Here is a 25,294-nt window from a genome sequence, read left to right as displayed (position 1 = left end):
TCACAACATTAATTGTAAATGTTTTATGTGGAAAAATAAAATAAAAAAAAAAAGTTATTAGAATCCTTTAACATATATATATTAGCTGTAAAAATTAATAATGCACAAGAATTAAAAAAAAAGTTATAGACTGTACAGAAAAAAATAAAAAATTGACTTTTCATGTGTGTGATATAGTGTGCACATTTTTTTTTAACTAAAAAACAAAACAAAACAAAACAAAAATTAACTATAATAAAATATATAATTATATAATATATTAACAGAAAAAAAACAAATAAATAACTTTTAATATAGATATTATATCATAATTATTATGGAATTATGTTTCAATTTTAAAAATATATTTGAAATCTATTGCTATGATGTCTTTTAAAGTAATTGTAAATTATTTAATCTAACATACCATTTGTAGTATTTATTTTTTATGTTAGTTGTTTATTTTTTTTTTATTTTTCTATTTCTTTTTCTTTTCGCTTTTTCTTTATTTTTAATAAAGTTTTAAAACAAATATTTTAGGTCATATTTTATAAAAACCTCTATCTTTTTTATTTTTAAATTATTCGATAAATATACAACTATATGTTTAAGTTATAAAAATTAAAGACAAATGAAAAATAATTACATATAAAAAATCATAAAGTTTACAAAAATGAATAATTCAAGTTATGATAAATCAAGTGATTCACAAAACATTTTAAACGTAAATCAATGTGAGAAATTGTCAAAAGATACAATTAATACAGAAAATATAGTTCAAAATGCTTCTGAAAACAGAAATACCGCAATTAATACACCGGACAATGATATTACTTATGATATTAGTTATGACGATGCAAATATATTGCATGTACCGGAACAAATAAGTGGACAAGTTGCAAACGGACAAAATGTAACATCTATAAAAAGTTACGATAATTCTTTTTTAAATGATTCATCTCAAAATAAAATATTATATCCTAATAATAATTATAATCAATTCAATTCTTCAGCATTTAACAGAAAATTAAGAAGTGGTAATGGTAATTTTTATAATGTTGATGTAAACACAGCTTGGAATATGAATTACCCTTTAAATTTAGAGAATTATGATTATTTAAATATGCAAACTCCTACAAATAATACACCCAATGTGTATAACACACCCCATAACTTAATAAAAAATGCACAATTAGTTTCTACAGAAAATATGGCCTCTCCTTTATATGTAGGAAGCACTAATATTCAGAAAAGTTCTCCCTTCACTGATTCTTATAATTTAAATTCATATTCCAAAAAAAATCCTTTTTATGGGAGGATGGGTTCACATATTCCTTTACATAATAATGAATTTAATTCCTTATGTAATTCAACCTTTTCAGGATATGAAAATACATCTCCTTATATAAATTATAATTATTTCAAACATATGCCACCACATCTTTATTATTTAGTAAAGGATAAAGACAATTGTTCTTTCTTAAAAAATGGAATAAACCGTGCTATGAATGTGTGCAGTTCTAATATGAATGAACCATATGCATCAAAATATGAATATATAATTCAAGGACCAAAATTATCTTATATAAATTATCCAAACCAAAAGAAGTTTGATGTATTTAAAAAATTAACTTTAGCAGTAGGCACCTATCTAGATGATGCTGTAAACATAATGATAGATGTGTTGGAATCGTCAGTTAGAAGTATAAAAAAAAACAATACTACTAATTTGTATGATTTATATCCATTTTACAATCCTGATCCAATTTATTCCAGACAAGAAAGGCCAACATTGAAAACAGGAAGTAATATATTCGATAAAATTAATTGTGCTTTAGACGGTTCTACATTAGAAAGGCATAAAAATATTCCAAAAGACTGTGGGAGAATTATAGTTCCTAAAACTGAAAAAACGGGGCATGTGGTTGTTGATGGGATAAATAACATATTAGATAATTTATTAAATGAACCATTGTCTTATAAGAACTATGATTATTTTAACGATAAATTTAAACCTGTGAATGAAATAGAACAGCAGTAATTGCAGTTATTAAAAGATAAGTTAAAATTTGAGTATATTATTTTTTTAAAAATATAGTTTATATACAATTTAATATTATTTGTGAAATCTAGGAAAAAATAAGACCTTCTTTAAATATTTTTTTTACTATACTCTAATTTTAATATTTTTAATAATATATATTAATATAGCTTCTTTTTTTTTTTTTTTTTCAATAAATACTATGCATAATTCTACTATAATAACCTGTTTTGTATGCATTTACATTATAAAGATGAAATCTTAGTTTAAATTATATACACATTTCTATAAATATTGCAGATATTGATTATGAATTATATTTTAAATGTACTTCACATTAATGGTTTAATGCATCAACTATTCAATGCAGATCACAGTATAAATTATATCATTAATGTTGTATGAAATATAATTTTTATTTATTTTTTTAATTTAAATACTATTTACAATTGTATAACTTAACTAGTATTAAGTTATAATTTATTATTATTTTTTTTTTTATTTTTGACAAGATAAATTCATTTATATATTCTTTTACAGAATTAACATTCTTAATTTTAAATATTTACATATGTTCTATTATTTTAATACTGTATTATTTTTTATTTTACAAAATAGACTTTGTGTATTTCTTTTTTTTTCCGTGGTTAAAAATTCTCTAAAAAATGTGTACATAAATAATGTTATAGTAGTTTGATTATTTAGGAATTTTTATAAAAAATTATTATAAAAGAATATTTAATATTATAAACTAAGAATTATTTTATCGTTATAAACCTAGGGATTGACAAATATATTAGAAAATGAATAAGCAGTACATTATTTCAATTTTTTATAAAAATCCTTATTTTTTAATTTAATTAAATTCTTTTAGAGAAAATTTTTTAAATTTATATGTTTAAAAATTTATAGATAAAACAGAAAATAATTTTCATTAATCACAGCAATTATCGATTAATTAAAAATTAAATTACTAATGTAAGCACAAAAAAAAAGTGTATAAGCGTACAAAAATGAGAAAAAAAAGAATTATACACAGGGCTCAAGTTACAAATTTATGGCATATATAAAATAAAAAAAAAAAAAATAAAAACGTTAATAATTGAGGAAATTTTTTTTTTAAATAATACTTTTTTTATAAAATATTATAAAAATCATTATTATTTAAGTAATAAATTATGTTTTGAATTTTATTTTTATATTAATACTTTTGGTAAAAAAGACTTTTTGTTATTTTTATTTATTTTTTTTTTTATTTTCTTAAATTCATATTGTGTATAATTATACAAATTTAAAGAAAAAGTTATATTATTATTGCTATTTTATATAAAAGATGCTTTATTGTGATTTTATTAAATGTAGTATACCTATATTAAAAAAAATTGTATATTCTAAAAGATGTCTTTTCTTCTTTGTTTTTCTTAGATTATTTAATTCTTTATTTGTTATAACTTCTTTTTTTCCTGATGAATATGCTCAATCAATAGAAATTTCTCATTACTGGGTTTTTGGTTATGGTCATATGCCCTGGGAGTGGGAACCTTGTATATCTTTAAGATCAGTTGTTCATCCCTTTTTATATGCAATATTATTTTATATTCTGAAAATTACTAAATTAGATTATCCTGTTTCTGTTATTTATGCTCCTAAAATTTTTCAAGGAATATGTGCTGCATTCTGCGATTATGGATTGCTGAAATTGATCAAACTTTGGTATATGGTACTATATAAAAATAATAAAATTGAAAATGATGATAATCGAATCTTTACAATTTTAATTTGTTATTTTTTTTGCTGGTTTTATATCTACTGTATTTGTAGAACATCATCTATTTCATTTGAATGTTTATTTAATATATGGGGTGTCTATTTTTTATCAAAAAACTATTACCCTTTCATTCTAGAAAACAAAAATTTAAATAATAATAGTGATAACTCTATAATGAAAAAAAATTCACAAATAGTAAAAATTACCAATTTAAAGGAGGAAGAAATGCAAAAAAAGAACGCAATAAGTGATTTAAAGAAAAGAAAAGATATAACAGAAATTAAAAATTCTTCAAGTTGTGAAGATAAAAATTATACTTCATATGATGATAGCACAAATAAGATATATGAAAAAAGAAAAAGTAAGGATCTTATAAGAAATGAAAAATTATTTAACTGTAACAAAAATGCTCATCCCAGTGATAATTCAAAAGAATTAATTAAAATAAAACATTTTCATGTTAAAAATTTATTACTAAGTTTATTTTTTAGTTCCTTTTGTGTTCTATTTAGACCAAATGAAGCAGTGTTTTGGCTATGCATATATTTTCTTTATTTTATAAAAATATTTAATAATCAATATGTATTAAATTATAAAGAAGTCTTTATTATTGGAATTTCATATGCTGTTATATTTTTATTTATTTCTGTAGTGATAGATTCGTATTATTATGGGAAAATAACTTTTTCATTTTTTAATTTCTTTTTATTTAATTTCGTGAGTGGTCAAAATTCTTTTTTTGGAAGTCATTCATTTCATTTTTATTTTTCCTGCGTCATACCATCGATTTATTTAACTTTAACACCTTTTACTTATTATAGTTTTTTTATTTTTTACAATAACTTAGCAAAAAAAAAAATAAATTTTTTTTACGTATTATCAAGAATAGATTATGTTATATATATTGCAACATTTCTAGAAGTTTTATTTCTATCCTTTAGTACGCATAAAGAACATAAACTTGTAATTGGATGTGTTCCTTTTTTGTCTATATTAACTGGGCTCATGCTGCATAAAATTAAAATAAGTGTAGAAAATTCAAAGAAAACAAACAAAAGGAAAAAATTTTTCTTCTTCTTAAATATAAGTTTTTTTCTTCATTTATTATGCATGTTTTTTTTTAGTCGTATCCATAATAGTTCTCCTGAAAAAGTATCAGCATACTTTAGAAATTTAAAAATAGATAATGATAATAATATTTCTATATTTATAACAGATTGCTACGATATTCCATTATATTCTCATATACACAGAAAATTTAAAATTGGATTTTTGGATTGCTCTCCTATGAGAAAAAATGGTAAGTTTATAGATAATTGGAGAAAAATTATATACGATGATAAATTTGGTAAAACATTTTATGATATATTTGATGTAAAGAAAAATACTTTTAATTCCATTGCTCCATATATATTTCCAGAAAAATCATTTTATTGGTTTGGATATCACAACTTTAATCCTAAGCAAAAATTTCAGTTTTCGTATAATACTATAAATTTTTCTTGTTTAGATTATCGTTTTTCATTTCCTTTAAATGGGGATCTCCCTCTTTATATAGTTACAAATTCATTGAACTTACCATATCTAAGAAAATTTTTAAAAGAATTTAATTATCATCTTGAAACAAAACCTTTTTTTTCTTACTTTTTAATAAATGAAAACAAAAAATTAGTTATAATTAATCATTATATTTTTAAAAGACATTTTATTAATTAAATATTATTCCTATTAAAGTATAAAATTGTTATAAAAACTTTCACTTCATAATATTTTTTTGTATCATCAAAAAGAAATGATAATAAATAAAATATTCTCTTTTAAAATTAATTTATTTTCATATGATTTATTTAGTATAATTGTATAATTATATTCCTAAATTTTATTATTATATAGTTTTTTTTTAAATAAAAATTTTTCTTTTTATAAAAACTGATAGTATTTTTCTAGACAATTTTTAAATAAGCAAATATTTATTTTGTAATAGCGTAAATATGTCTATAATACATATCTTTCATTTATAGATAGAAATTAAAATAAAAATAAACTTTTATATTTAAAATTATTTTAATAAATTAAAATAAGTTATAATATGTTAAATACAAAATAAATTCATTATTTTAATACGATATACACCTGCACATTTTTTTTTCCCCTATTATTTTTCATTAAAAAAAAAAAAAGGAAATTTAAATACATTAAAAATAAACTTTATAGTAATAATTTTTTTATGTGAATTTTTAAAAATACATATAAGATAATGTTCTAATTAATTAAATTGAAATAAATTATCTTTAAGAATCATTTTAAAATATATTTTTTTTTTTGTTTATAAGTATCAAATGTTTTTTATATGATATTTCATAAGAATATAATTTCCTTTTTTTTCTATATATAAGTATTCTATATTATTAAATATTTTTTTATCTTTGAGAAATAAAGCAAGAATATCAAGTAGGAAATTTAAAAATATTTTAATGTCAGTCACACTATTTATAATCTAAAACAATAAAAGGCATAATATATAAATAATACTTTGTCTAAAAAAAAAATAAGAAGAAATGGATATGTATTCATTATATTATTCTAAATTAAATAATTACATAGTCAAAGAATTAAATTATTTAAGTAAAACAAGGTCAAAAAAAAAAAAAAAAAATTAATATTTTTATTTAAATATAATAATAGAATACATAATCTTTTAGGAATGTCCTTTAATGAAAAATATTAAAAAAAGAAATAGAAAATTATATAATATAATACAATATAATACAATACAATACAATATTATATATATTTTTTTTGAATTAAAATACTAAATTATATCTTTGTAATATATATACTAATTAAATTTGTGTTATATATATTTTTTATAGACAAATGAATAAACTTAATGAAGAGGAAATAAGTTATAATAAAGAATGCAATTATAAATTATTTTTCCTTATAGTACAACTACAACAAAAACTAAAAGATATTGAGAAAGAGAATGAAAGTTAATTATAATACTAATTTTATTTACAAAAAATAATATTTATTTTTTATATTAAGTATTTGTAAAAAAAAAATTCATTTCTTTAATTGTTAATTTAAATAAAGAAAATTATTCTTTTTATTTTTACAGAATTAAAATGTTTATTGAAAAAATACAATAGAGAATCAATTGAGAACGACAACAAAGTCATAAAAAAGGCTCTATTAGTAATCAGCTGTATAATTTTTATTATTATATTTTTTTTATTCTAAATTTAAAATGATTAATGTTCAACGTGTTAATAATTTTTTTTATTAAAATTTATATATAATTAATAATAATAACAATATTAAAAAAAAAAAAAAAAGAAAAAAAAAATGTAAAAAGGATTTAGTTGTTAAAATAATTGTTTTTTAAAAATAAACAAAAATGGAAGAAAAAAAGAAAAACAAAACAAAGAACACAAAAGAGAAAAAAAAAAAAGAAATATTATAAAATTGATATTCTTTTAGTTAAATATTTTCATTTAAAATGTTCATTTAATTAAAATGAAATATTTTTTAAAAATGTAAATTGTTTTATTCTATATAAGTATATATAAGAACATGTATAGAATTAAGCAAATTTACAAATAGTAATATATTATTTCTATATAAAAAAAAAAAGTTGACTTTAATTACAAAAGCAAAAAATTGTAAAGAAATTTATGTAACGGATTTTTAAACATAATAGAAATAAAATTTATACTTTCTATTCTAATAAATATAAGAATGAGTTTTCACAATAATTTTTATAAGAAATAAAATAATGATTAGTTTAATACATTTTAAAAAGAGAAATAACATAAATAAATAAAGCAATGAAATAAAATAATACAAAGTTATATACACATATATATACATATAGATATAGACAGTTATAAAATGTTCTTTTTTTTAAGCATTTACGTCAACAATGTGTTGTTCACTCTCATTTAAAATATGTGTATTATCATTTATAGGGAATTTTGAATCACTGGGTACATTTAATATGTTATCAAATGATGCACTTGAGTTCCTTTTAATATAACTTGGAAATACATCAATGCATTCATTTTCATTTTCCTCATTTTTTACATTTGATTCACAACAAGATGAAAAGCACACTTTTGGAATATTTTGTTTTCTTGAATAATGCTTAATATATTCTTCAGGAATAGGTACAGACCCTTCTGGTGAATTTAAATCATAATGCTGATATTCTGGAATTATTGTGTCTTTTTTAATCATTACAGGTGGTATTTGCCTAACTGTTTGCACTGGATAAGGCACAATTAAAGGTGGAGGACATTCTAAATTAACATCAAATTTAGGAACAAGTTTTTGTACATAAACAATTTTTTCAATAGGTTTCCATACATACTGAACTTCATCAACGTATTTTGGTATTTCTATAATTTTGGGGACTCTTTTTTCTATTGTATCAACAACTACTTCTCTTTCCACTATTTTGTCTACATATTTGATTTCTGGAACTTCAACTTCTACAATTTTTTGTTCTCCAATGTATTTAACAATAGGTCTTGGTACTTCATGTATTTCCCATTTTGGAACAAATTTATGGGTATATCCGGTAATAATAGGAATAATTATTTCTTTATCCACATATTTAACATTTGGAATTTTTACATGAGCATTTTCTACCTTTATATCTAATTTTGGTACATCATGTTTAATATTTTGATTATAAATTTTTGGAACAATAACGTCAGTAACTTCTACTTGTGGTATTAAAATAATTTTATCTCTTCTTAAGATTCCTTGCACTACAGACACTGGAATTATTGGTTGTGAGCATGATAGTTTTAATTTCCCCTCACTTGTCCAAGACCACAATTTCTTTTCATCTTTAGTATTATTTGAGTTATTTGTAATAGGGAGTCCATTTTCATCATATACAGTTGCTTTCTCAGAATTTAAATCATCATATGGTGCATGATAAGGTGCTACTTGCCCCGGAATTCCTATATCTTGAACCATTGAAGTTATTGCTTGTCTCTCTTTACCTGCTCCATGCAAATCAGGAATATATTCAGCACCTTTATGTTCTATATTACTTTCATTTTCAATATTCAAATCATGCTCACTTATATTTTTACTTCCATTTTTACTTCCTTTTCTACTTGCCACTCCACTTCCATTTCTACTTTCCACTTTACTTCCCCTCCCACTTTCATTTCCATTTTCACTTAGACTTCCATTTTTATTTACATTTTCATTTACGTCACTATTTACTCCATTATTTAGATCATAATTTACATCTGAACTGTCTTCCATTTGCATGTAAATTTGCGTGCGTAAATGTGTGCGTTTTGAGTTATTTTCTAAGGAAGCGCTTAATTAAAACTTATAAAATTAATAACTATGAAAATATTTTCTATAATTTAAATAATGAAATATTAAATTAATAAAATAAAAATTATTTAAAAAAAAATACTAAGCAATGTGATGAAAAAAAAAAGTTTAAGATCCCAAAAAAAAAGTAAAAATATATATATATATATATATATGTATATAATAAAACAACAAAGATCTATATATTATTTTTCTTTTGAAAAAGGAAAATAGATTATTTGATTTATATCAAATATATTTGTCTTCCTTCATAGAAAGTTAAAAAAACAAAAAAAAAAACAAAACAAAAAAAAGGCACTATAAGTGTCTAACCAAGGAAAAATAATTTAAATAAGAATTTTTTCCCCAATATTTTAATATGAAATATAAAAATATATTCATATATGATATAGGTATGGATATTTTAATTTATATTTTACATTATTAATTTATTCCTACTACAAAACTAGCATTGTTGAAGAAATATATTTTTGCAATTGCTTGTGTGTAAAATGTAGTTTAATTAAATGTGTGCAAAGTCAGAACTTAATTCAAGAAAAATTAGAAATTATATGTCAATTTCTTCAAAAAAAAAAAAAAAAAATTAAAAATATTGTATGTGCATAATATTAACAACTGTTTTGTAGAATTTTATGAATATAATAAAAGTATTTCATTAGAATAAAAATAATTTATCACAACCATTAAATGCATATTTTATTTTGATAAAGAATATATTTTTTATTTCCCTATAAAATAATAAAAAGGTAAATTAAATAGGAATATAGTGTCCTACAGATAACTTATAATAAGCAAAATATATTTTAAAATAAGCCAAAAAAAAAAAAAAAAAATAAGATAAAATAAAATATAATGTTTCAAAATATTAAATGCTATAAAAATAAAAAATATATATTTTTTCTATATATATAATTTTTGTTTATTTTTAATTTAAAATTAATAATAAATTTGTTAAAGTAATCCAACCAGATTAATCAACATTTAATCATACATATCACCTACAAGTCAAAAAGAACATTTTCCTTTTCTTCTAAGAATATTAAATTTTCGTCTTATTTCGTATAAAATAAAAAAAAATTATGCATAAACAGTTTGTATAAAAAATGCTTGTTCAGTGCATGTATTTAATGTATAATTAAGAAAAGAAAAGGTTCCGTAAAATTTAACATAAAAGTTATTTTAATAGTACATACAATTTATGATTAGTTGTTAGTTCTATAGATTATTTTTGAAAGCGATGATGTCTTATTGTCATGCTAATTGACTCTATGATATAATGTTTATACAATTATTTATAACTCGTGTAAATGTAAAATAAGTTTTAATTCTTTTTTTTTATTTGCGTATATAATTTGAAAAAACAATATAAGATAAAATTCTGTTTTATACAATTATTATATCCTTTTTCTTATAAGTGCTATATATATACTAAAATAAAAAAAATTTGTAATAGCTAAAGCATATTTTTTTGTTTTTTAAAATAATTAGTTCATTAATGAGTCTTTTAATTTTCAACAATACTTACATATGAAAAATAAAGAATTATTATTTTATTTTTTTTGTATATTGCATTATATCACAAATTAAAAAAAAAAAAAAGATATATTAAATATTTGATTGAAAAAACTTAAAATATAACATCATCATCCATTTGTGAGCATATGAATTCATCATCCCTTTTCACATTGTTATAATTACCTGACATACATAAGAATATGTAGGAAATATAGTTTCATTATATGCAAAAAAAAAAAAAAATATTAACTTTTAAATGTATTACCGTCCATTGTATAATCTATATTTGAATCTTTTAATTTGTCTATTTTTTTTTCTTTTATTTTTTTCAACCTGAATGTTAGAGAATGAAAGATAAAATTAATTATAAAAATATAATATTTTTATTAACATTATGAAAGCATTTTATAATTCTAATTTTTTATACCTATAAAATTCTTCTCTTTCTATTTCGTCCAATTCCTTTATAATGTAATTTATACCTCCGTCTAATCGAGGGAGAACAATCTAAATAAAATTTCGAAAAAATAGAGGTTTTTTGTAATTAAAAGTATAATTATAAAAAATACTTTAGCTTTTTTTTTTTTTTTTTTTTCCCAAACATTATTTAAAGCATTAACTCTTCTATTAGTCATTTTTATTTCTTCATCAAGTGAAAAAAAAGCTACCTACATTATAAGAAAACATATAAGGAATAAATGTGAACATTTTTATTTTTTATTAAAAAAAATTATCCTTAAACATATAATACATATTTATTTCTATAAAAATCTTTGGGTGCAAATAATATATTAAAATAATCACCTTATATTTGATATATTTCTTATTAAAAAAATGCACAAAAATATGAATAAGAAATAAAAAAAAAAGGGATAGAAATAAATATGAAAATAATAATAATAATAATGATAAATGCTTTTGTACATCATCAACAAGGCAAAAATTTATATAAAGAATATTAGAAAAAATTATAAAATAAAAGAAGATATTAAATAAAGTAAAAAGGAATGAGTAAAATAAAATAAAATATAACATTATAAATAAAGAAAATATGAATAAAATATCCAATTAATAATTATTGCTGTTAATTATTATTCTTTCTTTTTTTTTTTTTTAAGTACTTGCATAGACGCCAACTTGACTAACATGTTTAAACATTGAAGATAATTTTCTCTAGTGTTATTAATAACTTGCCCTCCTGAAGCAACACCTAAGTTTCCTAGAACATCAACAGTAGGGTCTATTTGTACTTGAAATATAGGCAATTTAACTCCAGCTACATTGTTAGTAGATAGAGATAATGCTACAGCTGGTCTTTTTATTCCTTCAATAATTTGCCCTTTAAAATCTCCAGCAGCCCATACGGCTTTAGCTAAAGCAAAGGAAGCATTTCTCATTTCTTCACCTACTTTTATTTTTGTCTAATTTTAAAATTTTGTTAAAAAAAAAAAATGTATATTTGTAAAATATTTAATGTTAAAAATAATTTTAAAATTTTATTTATACCTTAACAATATCTTTTAACACATCCCTAAAGTGAATAAATAAAGCATCACTTTTTTTTTTCAACAGAGAATAACCTTGAAAAGCACTCTTTTTTTTTTGCTTCATCAGCTGTAGAGTTCTATCATAAACAAATAAAAAAAATAAATATTAGATAGATATACTACTTTCTTGGTAGAGCTAATATATGCATATATGAGTAAATTGAATAAAAATCGAATAGATGAATTATATTAATTCACTTAAAAATGGATTAAATTAATAAATTGTTTTTTACAAAAATATAATTCAAAATGAAATAAAATAAATACTCATTTTTTATTTATTACGAAAATTTTAAAATAGTAATAATATTTCTGAACATTTCATATATATTAGAAAGTTATAAATTTCACGTATTATACATATAATATAAATATACATAATTTTTATCAAAATATATTTAATGAGATTTTTTTTATAACATTCTAGAAGGTACTGGTGTAGATTCATCTAAAGCCCCCATTTTAAAAAAAGTATGAAAATATATATTTTTTCTTTTGGATTAATAAATTCATGAGAATTTAAATTTTACACTAACAATTAAATCAAAAAAAAAAAAAGGATAATAATAAAAGTATCAATAAAAATAATTATATAATAATAGCAGTAATGTTAATAATAATGATAATAATATTTTTATTAATAATAATATATACAATATAATAAAAAAAAAAAACTTTAAAAAATTAATGTTTATTAATAAAATGAAATAACAGAATGAAACATATATATTTTTATTAATATTATAAAGTATCAACACTTCAATAAAACTTCAATTTTATGAGAAATTAATTTTATATAAATTACAAAAAAATTAGTAAATATATGTAAAAAAAAAATAATATAAAAAAGTATAAACATGATACTGAAAAATTTTTATATTTTAAACTTTATAAATGAAAAATACGTATCTATAATAAATAAAATTTAGGAAAAAAATTTCATTATTAGCCACGGAAATATTATTATATATTTAAATGTGTAAAATATAATTTATAATTTTTTACACATAAAAATAAGGATAACAGCAATAAAATAATATTGGCAAATCATAAAAAAATAAAAGCAGTGTTCTTTAATAATTTAGTTGAAAACTTTTATGTTCAAATGTATATATATATATTTATTTTTATCCGGTAAATTTTGGAATTTATAATAAATTGTTTAATTTTCTTTGAGTGTCAAATATGCAATTAATTTTTTTTTAAAAATATGTGTAGGGATCAATAAATTTAATTTCATTACTATATCTCTCTTGGTATGTTTGCTATGTTATGTGTTAATTTTTTTTTTTTTAATTTTAAAAAAATAAAGCAAAAAAAAATTACATTTTTATATATATATCAATTTTATCTTTTTTTTTAATTCATAAATCTTTTTAATTAAGGCAAATGAGAAAAAGTAATGGGAAACGATTATTTTTCAAATTATAAATATTTAAAAAAATAAAATCAAATAGAGAAATAAAATGAATATGAAAGCCTAAAAATTAAAATTTACTTTTTTTTTCAATTTTTATTATATTATTTATTGAAATGTTTATGCTTAATATATGAACTTCATGAAGAAATGAGATTTGTTATTCACTAATTAATGTGTGGTATAATAAAAATGAAAAAAAAAAAACACATGTATATTATAAACTAAATGAAATTTCAAAAACACTTTTATCCTCTTTGAGCATTGCCTTAAAACAAAGATATTTTTTTTCAAAAGGCATTTTTTTTATTTTGTAAATTACTATAATTGATATCAGTATTAGATAAAAAATTACATTAAATATGTCCTTAAGTTATTTTAAGATTTTAAAAAATTCGAATTATTTTAATAAATCTCTACATTTTTATATAAACATATATAAGTAACCAGAAAAATTAAAGACTTGATAAATGATATAATATTTCATTATTTTCAAACACAATATGATGTGATAAGTATTTATATTTAATTAATGTAAATGCATTTCAGAAAAAATAAAATAAAATAATTTTTTTTTTCGTAGAAAATGTTGTTTTAATATAAAAAGTTTAATTAATTTCTATTTATCATATATGCATTTGCAAAATATATATATATATATTTTTTTTTTGCAATAATTTAAAACACTGTTAAAAATAAATATAAATGCATTTTTTTAATTTTATTAAATATTTAAGAAAATCTTTATCTAAAAATTTACATATACATAAATTATTATAGAACAGTTTTTATAAATTAATAAAAAAAAAGAAAAATGAAATAATACATGATAAATGAATGATATGCAATGTAAATTAATATATGCATTTCTTATTTTATTTAAAATTTTATTTTAAATGTACTAATATAATTAAAAAATGAAATTGAGCTGTAATAAATTTTAGTATAAACTGATAGCTTTATAAAAAAAAAGGTCTCATTTTTATTTCATATATTTTTATAGTCGCATAAATGTTTTTTTGAATTTTGTATTCAATTGATCTTTTCATCCCCATATTTCAATGAGGCAATTTTAAAATAAATTTATTTCCTTTTATTTTTGATTTTTCTTCTTTTTATCTCCTTTATTTCCTTCTTTATTATCTTTTGCAACCGTTTTTTTCTCAGTTTTTGTCTTATTTTCAGGTTTCACTTGTTTTTCCACTTTTGGTTTTTCCGTTTTTTTGTCTTTTTTGTCAACTGTTTTTTCTACATTTTTAGTTTTTACTTTATCCTTTGGGTTTTTTGCAATTTTTTCTTTGCTTTTTTCCCCCTTCACATTTTTTTTGGAAATGGTTTTTTTAACTTTTTTCTTTTTTCCTGTTTCTTCTTGTTTTTTTGAGACCATTTTTTTTCTATATTTTTTTAAAACATTTTTGTATTCCTTGATAGCTTTGCATTTTTCTAATATACGTTTTTTCTTAGCCTCCATTAATGTTCTTTTTCTAAATAGTCTTTTTTCCGTAACTAATCTTTGAATTTTTGGTTTAATAATTCTAGTTTTACCATTTTTAGTAACAGATCTGCCAATAACATATTTTCTTACATCATCAGTTTTATCTAAATTGAATAGCTTTCTAATTTTGCTAGCTCTCTTGGGTCCTAATTTTTTACCAACAGTCTTATCAGTTAATCCTGGAATTTCATTTGTACCTTTTTTTACTAAAGTTAAATTTAAAGCAGATAAATCTTGCCCAACAATGCAACCTCTAACGGATTTTCTTTTTCTTTCTCCTTTTTTTCTTGGCCTATAGCATTTCATACCTTTCTTAAATAACAATCTGACACGGTTATTTGTTAAAACCCCTTGCATCATTGGGAAACCTTGCTTATCATTACCTCCCGTTATCCTAAAAACATATCCAGTGAATTCATCTCCTATTGAATCCCCTGGTACTACATTCCCTATTCTCTTTTCCATAAAGGGCAATAATTTTTTCTCATCATCAATCTCTATACTTTTTTGTACATTATTCAAAGGGTTCGAAATATTCAACTTCATTTTTTCTTAAAAAAAAATAAAATAAAAAATTAATGAAATTTCATATAATATTCAAAAAAAAAATAGAAGTTACATGTAAAATACAAAATGTATTTTTATTTTATATTTTTTTCAGAATAAAATTTTATCTCTATGAAAATATTTATTTTTAAAGTTTATCAAAAAATTTCAAAAAAAAATATTGCATATGAATTCAAGAAAAAAAAAAAAATAATAAATTTTATGTAAACAACATGTACTTACTATTTATTTTTAATTTTTTAAATATCTATTGATTGATTTCCTTTTTTTTTAAATAAAATTTCGTAGTTTTATTATTTCAAATACTGCATAGGTTGATTTTTTAAAATATGTTAATAAATTTTTTTTTTTAATTTATTTTATTTTTTTTTTTAAATGCATTTGTGCATATGAAAAATATTTTATTCATATTCACTTTATGAAACTTTTGTTCTTATTTTTTTTTTTTTTGCTTTTTTTTTTTTTAAATATTCTAAGTACAAAAATTATATAATTTTTAAAAATTTTTAATATTTTTCTTTTTTTCTTTCATATTTTATACATCCTTATTTAAGGACATGATTAATTAGTAAATATTTAAAAACTTTGTTTATAATTATATATAATTTTTTTTTTTTCTATAATTAGAAGTGAAAAAGCCCTTACATATTTCAAAAAAAAAAAAAAATATAGAGCGAATTTTTTTTATTTTAAGTTATTAATTTGAATTTTATTTTATTTTATTCTCTTTTTTGTTAAAAATATAAGAAAATCCTTTTAATTAAATTACTAATAATTATAAATTTGATACATTTAAATGTAAGTATTTTGTTAAATGAAAATTTGAAATCATAGTACACCCCCTTTAACAACATTTTTTTTAACCAAATGTATCACAACAAAACCTTAGAAGTTATTTGAATTCCTTTTCTTTCTTTTTAAAATTAACAAGATAACAAAGAAAACTTCAAGAGATACAAATGTAAAATTATAAATTGAATTAATAATTTTTCTCATTTATGCAAAATATACTTGTGCATACATATATTTCTAAATGATACGTGTATAATAAATATAAATTTTACTTTTAAAAAAAATTATAAAATTATCTGCAAATATTAATTAAAATTTTTCTTATATAGAAATAACATTCAAGATTTTTTTTTCTCGTTTTAAAAGTTTATTAAAAATGGAAAATAAAAAGAAAGGAATTGTTATTCTCAAAAATATTTTAGATCAGTATCTTATTATTTTCTTTATAAAAACAGTTATTGCTCAAAATATAGGAATAATTACTAGTATTGCAATTATTCATAACACATTTGTTATATCGCTAAAGCGTTTTTATCTTTCATAAAACTGATATAAATGTCTTAATATATCAAAATATTAAACGAAATGTTTACAATACATCTAATAAAAAAAAAAATTTATTTAAAACGTTGAAATAATAAATGATTGAAATATTATTTAATTTTTCCTGTATTATAAATAAAGATCTTTTATTTTACAATACACATATATTTATAGTAAGTGACCTTTATTTTTGAATAAAGTCATATACTCATAGACTATAAAAAAAAAAAAAAAGAATGAAATATATTATGGTAACCTATATTATTTCCAAGTAATAAATAATCATACCTTATAATAGAATTAGATGCTTTTTTCAATTGAATGTATTTGATGTTGCAAGTCATAATTAAAAATTGGTACAAGCATATAAGCTTATATTACCCAATTCTTATAAAAAAATTATTTTATTAAAATGAAAAAATGTAAATTTTCTCATTTAAAATAAATTACATAAGACTATAACTATTTATTAATATATGCACTTTTAATAAATAAAATATGTAAAAAAACAAAAATTCTAAAAATAATAATTTTTTTTCAACTTACTATTTTTTTCTTTTAAGTAACTTAACATTTCTTAAATAGTTTAAGAAAAAAAAAACATTTTATAAAAGTGTACTACAACTATGTTATGGTGTAAAAAAAGGAATTTATGATCTTCTATAATTTTATATAACTTTATTAAATATTTTATTATAGGAAAGAAATGCCATAAAAAATAGAATAAATACATCATGTCGTCTTAAATATTGTATTTATACTTAAAAGTTTTTTAAAAATTACTTCTTTTATTCAATAAGCACAAAAAGTATATGCCCTTAGAAATAGTTCTAATTTTTTCTTCATAATATTTATTATTTAAATACATAAATTATTCTATTTCTACTTTTTTTTTTTTTTTTTTCTTTTAATACATTTTAATAAGATATATTTATTTTAATATTTTAGTTGTATAAACGAGATGTTTCAGGTTTTTTGGTCCTTCAATATTTTTGTAATTTTTTTTTTTTTCTTTTGTATAATGGGTTAATGAAAATTTTTTTAAAATATTTTTATTAATTAAAATATTAATTTTTATAATTTTTAGATATTATTTAAAATAAATATTATATTTATAATAAATATATATTTATTTACTTATTTTATCAAATTTTTAGTTTAAAAAAATATAAAATCTAGAATAAGCAATTAAAATATATATTATTTGCTATTTAAATAGTTTACAGAAAAAAAAAAAAAAAAGAAAGAATATACACATTTTTTACTAAACATAACTTGAAAGATTAAAAAAAAATTCTCTCATTTCTATTTACTTCTACCTTTTTTCAATTTTCGTTTTTCCATTTTTCTTTTTTTACTTTTTTTTTTCTCTCCATATTTTCTGTTAAAAATTTTAAGTATTAAAAACACGCATGAGTATAAAATTCCATATTTCACCAAACAAAATAAAATTGGCTAAGAAAAACTGGATTAAAAATAATAAAATTAAATAAAAAAAAATATATATGTAGATAAATCAATATAATAAAAAATAAGTAATACGTTAAGTAAATATATGAATGAAATACTTGAGCTATAAATAACTAAAAAGGCGAAAAAAAATATAATATTGTTCAGAAAAAAAAAGTGTTAAAATAATATTTAGAAAAATATGAAGAATATTAATATTAATTTAAAGAATTATGTAAGAAAATATTGCAGTAAAACAAATCCTTTTGATAAAACATATAAGAAATTAAACAAATCTAATTATTTTTTTTATGATTTAAATGAGTTAAATGATAGTAGAATAAAAAGTTTGCCATATTCCATCAGGATATTACTAGAATCCGCTGTGAGAAATTGTGATAATTTAAAAGTAACAGAGTCAAATATAGAAACAATATTATCATGGAAAGATAATTGCAAAAAAAAAAAGGAAATCCCTTTTATGCCTGCAAGAGTTTTATTACAAGACTTTACAGGAGTACCATGTTTAGTTGATTTAGCGACTATGAGGGATACAGCTGAATTATTAGGAGGGAATGCAGATAGTATAAATCCATTAATACCAGTAGATTTAGTTATAGATCATTCTGTTCAAGTAGATTATAGTAGAAGTTCAGAGGCTTTAGAGCTAAATGAAAGAAAAGAATTTGAAAGAAATTTAGAAAGATTTAAATTTCTTAAATGGGGTATGAATTCATTTCAAAATGTATTAATATTACCACCTGGATCAGGTATAGTACATCAAATAAATTTGGAATATTTGGCTCATTGTGTATTTAAAAAAAATAATTTATTATATCCTGATAGCCTTGTGGGCACAGATTCTCACACTACTATGATTAATGGATTGGGAATATTAGGATGGGGAGTAGGGGGAATAGAAGCAGAAGCAACAATGTTAGGATTGCCTATTTCTATGACTCTACCAGAAGTTATAGGTATAAATGTAGTTGGAAAATTATCTAATTATTTATTAAGTACAGATATTGTCTTATATATTACTTCATTTTTAAGAAAAGAAGTTGGTGTTGTTAATAAATATGTAGAATTTTTTGGCCCTAGTTTAAAAGATTTAAAATTGGCAGATAGAGCAACTATTGCAAATATGGCTCCTGAATACGGTGCTACAGTTGGATTTTTTGGAGTTGATGATGCCACCTTAGAATATCTTATACAGACAGGCAGGGATAAAGAAAAGGTAAATTTGATACGTGAATATTTAATGACTAATAGTTTATTTAATAATTATTCAGATAATATTGAATATACAGAAGTTTATACTTTAGATTTGTCTAAATTGAGTTTATCTTTATCTGGTCCCAAAAGACCACATGATAATGTCTTATTGTCAAACTTACACAAAGATTTTACTATATGCTTAGAATCACCTATTGGCTTTAAGGGATATAATGTCCCAAAAGAAGAAAGAAATAAAAAAATTTCTTTTGAATACAAAGATAAAACTTATACTCTGAGCCATGGTAGTGTAGTTTTGGCTGCTATTACGTCTTGTACTAATACAAGCAATTCTTCTTCTATGATAGCTGCAGGGTTATTAGCAAAAAAAGCAGTGGAAATGGGCTTAAAAAGTTTACCTTATATTAAAAGTTCTTTATCTCCAGGATCAAAAATTGTTCAGAAATACTTAGAGGCTGGAGGACTTTTAAATTATTTGGAACAATTAGGATTTTATAATGTCGGTTATGGTTGTATGACTTGCATTGGAAATAGTGGAAACTTAGATAAAGAGGTAGAAGATGTTATTAATAAGCATGATTTAGTAGTTTCTTCTGTTTTATCAGGAAATAGAAACTTCGAAGGACGTGTTCATCCATTAGTAAAAGCAAATTATTTAGCTTCTCCTGTCTTAGTAGTTTTGTTCAGTATTATTGGTAATGTTAATGTTGATTTAAGTAACTATACATTTAATTATAATGGAAAAACTATTAATGCTTTAGATTTGATTCCAAAAAAAGATGAAATAATAGCATATGAAGAAAAATATTTAAAAGCTCAAATGTATACGGATATTTATAAAAATATAAAATATGTAAATAAATACTGGAATAATATAAAAATAAAGAAAGACAAGTTATATGAATGGGATGCTAATTCTACTTATATACATAAACCTCCATTTTTTGAAAATATGCAACTGAAACCAGAAAAAGTTAAAGATATTAAAGATGCACATATTTTATTATTATTAGGTGATAGTATAACTACCGATCACATATCACCAGCTGGAATGATACATAAAACATCAGAAGCTTATAAATATTTAAAGTCGAAAAACATTAAAGATGAAGATTTAAATACGTATGGATCTAGAAGAGGTAATGATGAAGTTATGATTAGAGGAACATTTGCAAATATTAGATTAATAAATAAGTTATGTCCAGATAAAGGGCCAAATACTATACATATACCTACTAATGAATTAATGTCAGTATATAAGGCTGCTATGAAATATAAAGAAGACAATGTTGATGTTATTATTGTTGCTGGAAAAGAATACGGGTGCGGAAGTTCAAGAGATTGGGCAGCTAAAGGTTCTTATTTGTTAGGAATAAAAGCTATAATAGCTGAATCATTTGAAAGAATTCATAGAAGTAATTTGATAGGTATGAGTGTTTTACCTTTACAATTTTTAAATAATGAAAATGCTAAGTATTATAATATGGATGGTACAGAAACCTTTACTATTTTATTGAATGAAGGGGACTTAAAACCACAACAAAATATAACTGTTCAGATGAAACAAAAAGGAAAAATCATTACTTTTGAGGTTTTATGCAGAATTGATACAGAAATTGAGGTAAAATATTTTAAGAATGGTGGTATATTGAAGTACGTTTTAAGATCATTAGTAAATGAAAAAAAAGATTTAAAAGATCGAGTATTAAACTCACAGTAAATTAAAAAGAAAAAATTGGAAAAAATGCACAACAGATAATATAAAAAGAATAAAATAAAATTTATAATGTTATAGAAATATACATATATATATGTTCAATCAAATATATATATATTTATAAACATTTAAATTTTGCTTTATATGTTTTTTTAAAAAAAGAAGAAAAAAAAAAAATATTAATTAAAATATTTAAGATGATTTTCTTAAATATTTCTAAAATTGGTATTTTTAAAAAAATTATTAGATAAAAATATTATTATATATAAAGAATAACTTGGGTATACTTACTAATATATACTTAAAAAGTAAAATACATTTTTTAAATTTAAATTCATATATATAACTACAAATATATTAAATTGAATATTTGAAAAATAAAAAAAAATATAAAAAAACAGGTTTCAAATAATATTAGTATAAGAATATGAAGTATTATTGATTATATTTTAATGAGTATTAGTAACAGGAAAGATGAGTCCACAAATTTACACAATAATTTAGATATTTCTTTAAAATAAAAAATTAGACTATATAATATCTATATTAAATAGATGTAATGTAATTATATCTAATATATATAAAAAAAAAAAAAATTTATTTAATCCGATTGATGAATTTTATTTCTCTTTAATTGTTCATATTTTTTTTATTTATTTAAATTTATATTCATATGTATATACATTAATTGATCCACATATACCTTAAAAGTACTTATAAAATTATTTTAGATTTTAAAAAAATATATTTATGAATGCTACTTAAATTATTTCTTTTTTTTTTTAAAATTATTTTTTAAATGAAAACGAAGTTTAATTATTTTTTAATAACATTTTTCATGGTACAAATTAAAAAATATTTTAAATTACCCTGTTAATATTTTGAAAAATTATGAAATTGTTTCAAAAATGTATAAAACAAAAAAAAAAAAAAAAACTTAAAAAAGAAAAAATAAAATAAAATAACAATTTTATAAAAATACACGAATGAAATGAAGGCAACTTTAAAATATTTTAAAATTTTGAAAAATAAATTGATAATGTAAAATTAAAATAATATATTTACAAATAATAATTATATATGTTATCAAATTTTATGAATATGTTTTAGAACAAACAAAAATATATACATATAGGATTCATTATATATATAGAAAGATACATGAAGTTACATCAAATAAAAAACAATTCACATTTTTTTTTAAATATTATATTATATAAATACTTATAATCTGTGATATTTTTGTCATTATAATTTATATGTTTTATAAAATAACCAGAAATATACAAAAAAAAATTCTTCTTAATACTTTTTTCATTATACAAATAGTAATTATTTTGATTATCCTTTAAATTTAAGACACTTGTAGTATTAAAAAAAAAAGGAAAAATATAATTATATTCAAATATGTCCTTATTTTCTATAATAAAAGGATTAAAATAACTTGCATAACTGTTTTGAAAATTGTAGTAAATAAAAAAATGCTTAGGACCATTTACTTCAATTACATTATTATTAAAATATATATCACAATAAAAGGTTAAAATATTCTTCTCATTAAATAAATTAGAATCCTTTAATTTTTTTAAATTACTACTTATGTAATAGTGAGTTAGACTAGTTTGAATCTTGTTATTTTTATTTTTTTTTATATTATTAAATATATGTGATTCTTCCAAGTATTTTTTATTCTTATTAGGTTGTTTTTCCTCAATTTCATGATTTTTTATAATTTTATATTTAAACATTTCATATATATAAAACAAAAATGTTAAAAAAGGGTTTACGTTTTTTACTTTTTCTTTTGTGTATTTTTTGTAGGTGTAATTGTTACAAGCATTTTCGTAAAATATTCTAAACAAAAATTTTTTTTTTCTTTTTAAAGAATTATTTTCATTCCCATTTTCGTTTATTATGGAAATCATTCTTTTGCAAAAAAGAGAAGGTTTACCTTTTTTTACCTTTTTTGTATAAACAATATGAGCTTTTTGAATCAACGAAAAGAGCATTGGCAAACAATTTTGAACATAAACTGATAATAGTATGATATTTGATAAAAGCATTTCTGATAAAGGCAAGTAAAAATTGTTATATTTTTTGATTACAAAATATCCATTTTTTTGTATATAATATTTCTGAAAATTTATTATTTTTTTCTTGTTATTGTTTCTTTCTATCCATGGAATATTGTAATATAGATATTTGAATAAACTAAAAATGCTATACTCAAAATATGTTAAAAAAGAATGTGCATTTTTTTTAAAGTTATATATTTCGTTGTATAATGTATGGTATATTTTTAAATTTTCTAAATATTCCTTTTTATAAATATTATTATAAAAATCATCAGGAAATAAAAAGTTTATATTCTTTTTTTCTGTTTTGTCCTTTTTTTTTATTTCAGAAATTAAAAGTGCGCTAATATATTTATTAATTCCATCTAATATTATTATCTTATTAAAATCATTAAGAACTTTGTAATTCAAAAAAAACAAATTAAACTTTATCAATAAAATATTATGAATATAAGTATATTGCAAATTATATTTTTGTAATAAATAAAATATTAAAGAAGAATAATAAATAGATTTATTAAATAAAAATGTATTAAAATATAAATAAATTATGATATAAACATATTTTTTTATATTTATAATGTTTAAGAATTTAACAGCGTTAAAATAATTTTTTAAAATATTTATATTTAAAAGTTTATCATTGTATTTTTTTTTTAAAGTTTTATATATTATATATTGTTCTTCTATACTTTTACATAAAATGTGATTTAAAATATTCTTACAAATATTAATATTATTTAACATTAATTCATTAATGGAAATTTTTTTTTGAAATTCTTTTCTTTTCTTTATTATGTATGTATGTGTTTGATAAATTATACATTTAGATATATATATATATAATAGGCATATTTTATTGTTTAAATTGTTTTCAAATATAGCTAAGATATTATTATTTATATCAACATTTTTTATAGTATCATCAACTGTTTCGTATTTATTATTATTACTATCTTTATAGATAACCATTTTATCTACTTTATCATATTTATATAATTTTCCTTTTATATTATCTTCTAAATGCACAGGATTTTCATAGTTTCTAGATATGTTTATATTTGAATAAATATTTGAAAGGATATTTAATTTTTCAATGCTTAGAATATTCCAATTTTTAGATAAATGAAATAAATAAAAATCCAATGAATACAAAAAGAAATCAGTATATAAATTGTATTTATTTATGACACTTACTGTTTCTTTTTTTTCTTTTATGTTAAAATAAAAGCTAGAATGAAAGTCAAAAAACTTTCTGAAAACAAAATTATGAACATATATAGATGAATTGTAAAAGTCATTTTTTTTATCTTGATATTCTCTTATATTTCTTGAATATAACAACATTAATAAATTTAATAATTTCTTTTTTGCATTTTGCTCATTTAAAAATTGAAAATAATTATATAAAACTAAATTAGGATCTTTAAAATAAGGAACATTTAAAATATTATTTGATTCGGCACAATTTTCGTAGTTGTTAAGTAAAGTTATCAACTTACAATATACGTCAATATTTATCTTAGAAAAGTTATATAAATAAAACTTAATTAAAAAGGAATTTGATATACACTCATAATTATTAATTTCACTTTTTAATCTTCTATGGATTAAGAAAAATAATTTCATTTTTTTAATTAAATCTAACTAAAATTTATATTCAATTTAAAAAAAAAAAATACTTTAAAACAACTTCGTCATTTTAATATAATCTATCAATTTATAGAATTTTAAATATTTTTCTCTTCTTGATCATATTCTTTTTTCAAATATACCTTAAAGAGTTATG

At 19.6% G+C, this 25,294-nt stretch overlaps 8 protein-coding genes across 8 annotated transcripts; 4 read left to right on the top strand and 4 right to left on the bottom strand.

The window, feature by feature from the left end:
• Window positions 1-652: 652 nt before the first annotated feature.
• Window positions 653-2,020, top strand: ISC1 (inner membrane complex suture component, putative; the record flags this gene model as incomplete). Its single annotated transcript, XM_028678381.1, has 1 exon — window positions 653-2,020. The coding sequence occupies one exon, from the start codon at window positions 653-655 to the stop codon at window positions 2,018-2,020; it is 1,368 nt and encodes a 455-aa protein (XP_028534676.1).
• Window positions 2,021-3,353: 1,333 nt separating this feature from the next.
• Window positions 3,354-5,504, top strand: GPI10 (GPI mannosyltransferase 3, putative; the record flags this gene model as incomplete). Its single annotated transcript, XM_028678380.1, has 1 exon — window positions 3,354-5,504. One exon carries the CDS (start codon window positions 3,354-3,356, stop codon window positions 5,502-5,504), a length of 2,151 nt encoding a protein of 716 aa, XP_028534675.1.
• Window positions 5,505-6,346: 842 nt separating this feature from the next.
• Window positions 6,347-7,031, top strand: PRELSG_1256200 (conserved Plasmodium protein, unknown function; the record flags this gene model as incomplete). Its single annotated transcript, XM_028678379.1, has 3 exons — window positions 6,347-6,423; window positions 6,662-6,780; window positions 6,910-7,031. 3 exons carry the CDS (start codon window positions 6,347-6,349, stop codon window positions 7,029-7,031), a joined length of 318 nt encoding a protein of 105 aa, XP_028534674.1.
• Window positions 7,032-7,694: 663 nt separating this feature from the next.
• Window positions 7,695-9,074, bottom strand: IMC1k (inner membrane complex protein 1k, putative; the record flags this gene model as incomplete). Its single annotated transcript, XM_028678377.1, has 1 exon — window positions 7,695-9,074. One exon carries the CDS (start codon window positions 9,072-9,074, stop codon window positions 7,695-7,697), a length of 1,380 nt encoding a protein of 459 aa, XP_028534673.1.
• A 1,705-nt stretch (window positions 9,075-10,779) lies between these two features.
• Window positions 10,780-12,675, bottom strand: PRELSG_1256000 (vacuolar ATP synthase subunit d, putative; the record flags this gene model as incomplete). The annotated part of the gene is made up of 7 exons (XM_028678376.1): window positions 10,780-10,850; window positions 10,918-11,000; window positions 11,095-11,174; window positions 11,270-11,335; window positions 11,789-12,088; window positions 12,174-12,291; window positions 12,635-12,675. 7 exons carry the CDS (start codon window positions 12,673-12,675, stop codon window positions 10,780-10,782), a joined length of 759 nt encoding a protein of 252 aa, XP_028534672.1.
• A 2,049-nt stretch (window positions 12,676-14,724) lies between these two features.
• On the bottom strand, window positions 14,725-15,672 carry PRELSG_1255900 (40S ribosomal protein S6, putative; the record flags this gene model as incomplete). Its single annotated transcript, XM_028678375.1, has 1 exon — window positions 14,725-15,672. One exon carries the CDS (start codon window positions 15,670-15,672, stop codon window positions 14,725-14,727), a length of 948 nt encoding a protein of 315 aa, XP_028534671.1.
• A 3,007-nt stretch (window positions 15,673-18,679) lies between these two features.
• Window positions 18,680-21,433, top strand: PRELSG_1255800 (aconitate hydratase, putative; the record flags this gene model as incomplete). The annotated part of the gene is made up of 1 exon (XM_028678374.1): window positions 18,680-21,433. The coding sequence occupies one exon, from the start codon at window positions 18,680-18,682 to the stop codon at window positions 21,431-21,433; it is 2,754 nt and encodes a 917-aa protein (XP_028534670.1).
• Window positions 21,434-22,602: 1,169 nt separating this feature from the next.
• On the bottom strand, window positions 22,603-25,134 carry PRELSG_1255700 (conserved Plasmodium membrane protein, unknown function; the record flags this gene model as incomplete). Its single annotated transcript, XM_028678373.1, has 1 exon — window positions 22,603-25,134. One exon carries the CDS (start codon window positions 25,132-25,134, stop codon window positions 22,603-22,605), a length of 2,532 nt encoding a protein of 843 aa, XP_028534669.1.
• Window positions 25,135-25,294: the final 160 nt, after the last annotated feature.

Source organism: Plasmodium relictum, assembly GCF_900005765.1.
Source record: "Plasmodium relictum strain SGS1 genome assembly, chromosome: 12".
NCBI classification, from domain to species: domain Eukaryota; phylum Apicomplexa; class Aconoidasida; order Haemosporida; family Plasmodiidae; genus Plasmodium; species Plasmodium relictum.
The sequence above is the reverse complement of the archived record's forward strand: the minus strand, read 5'-3'. Positions and strand labels throughout refer to the sequence as shown.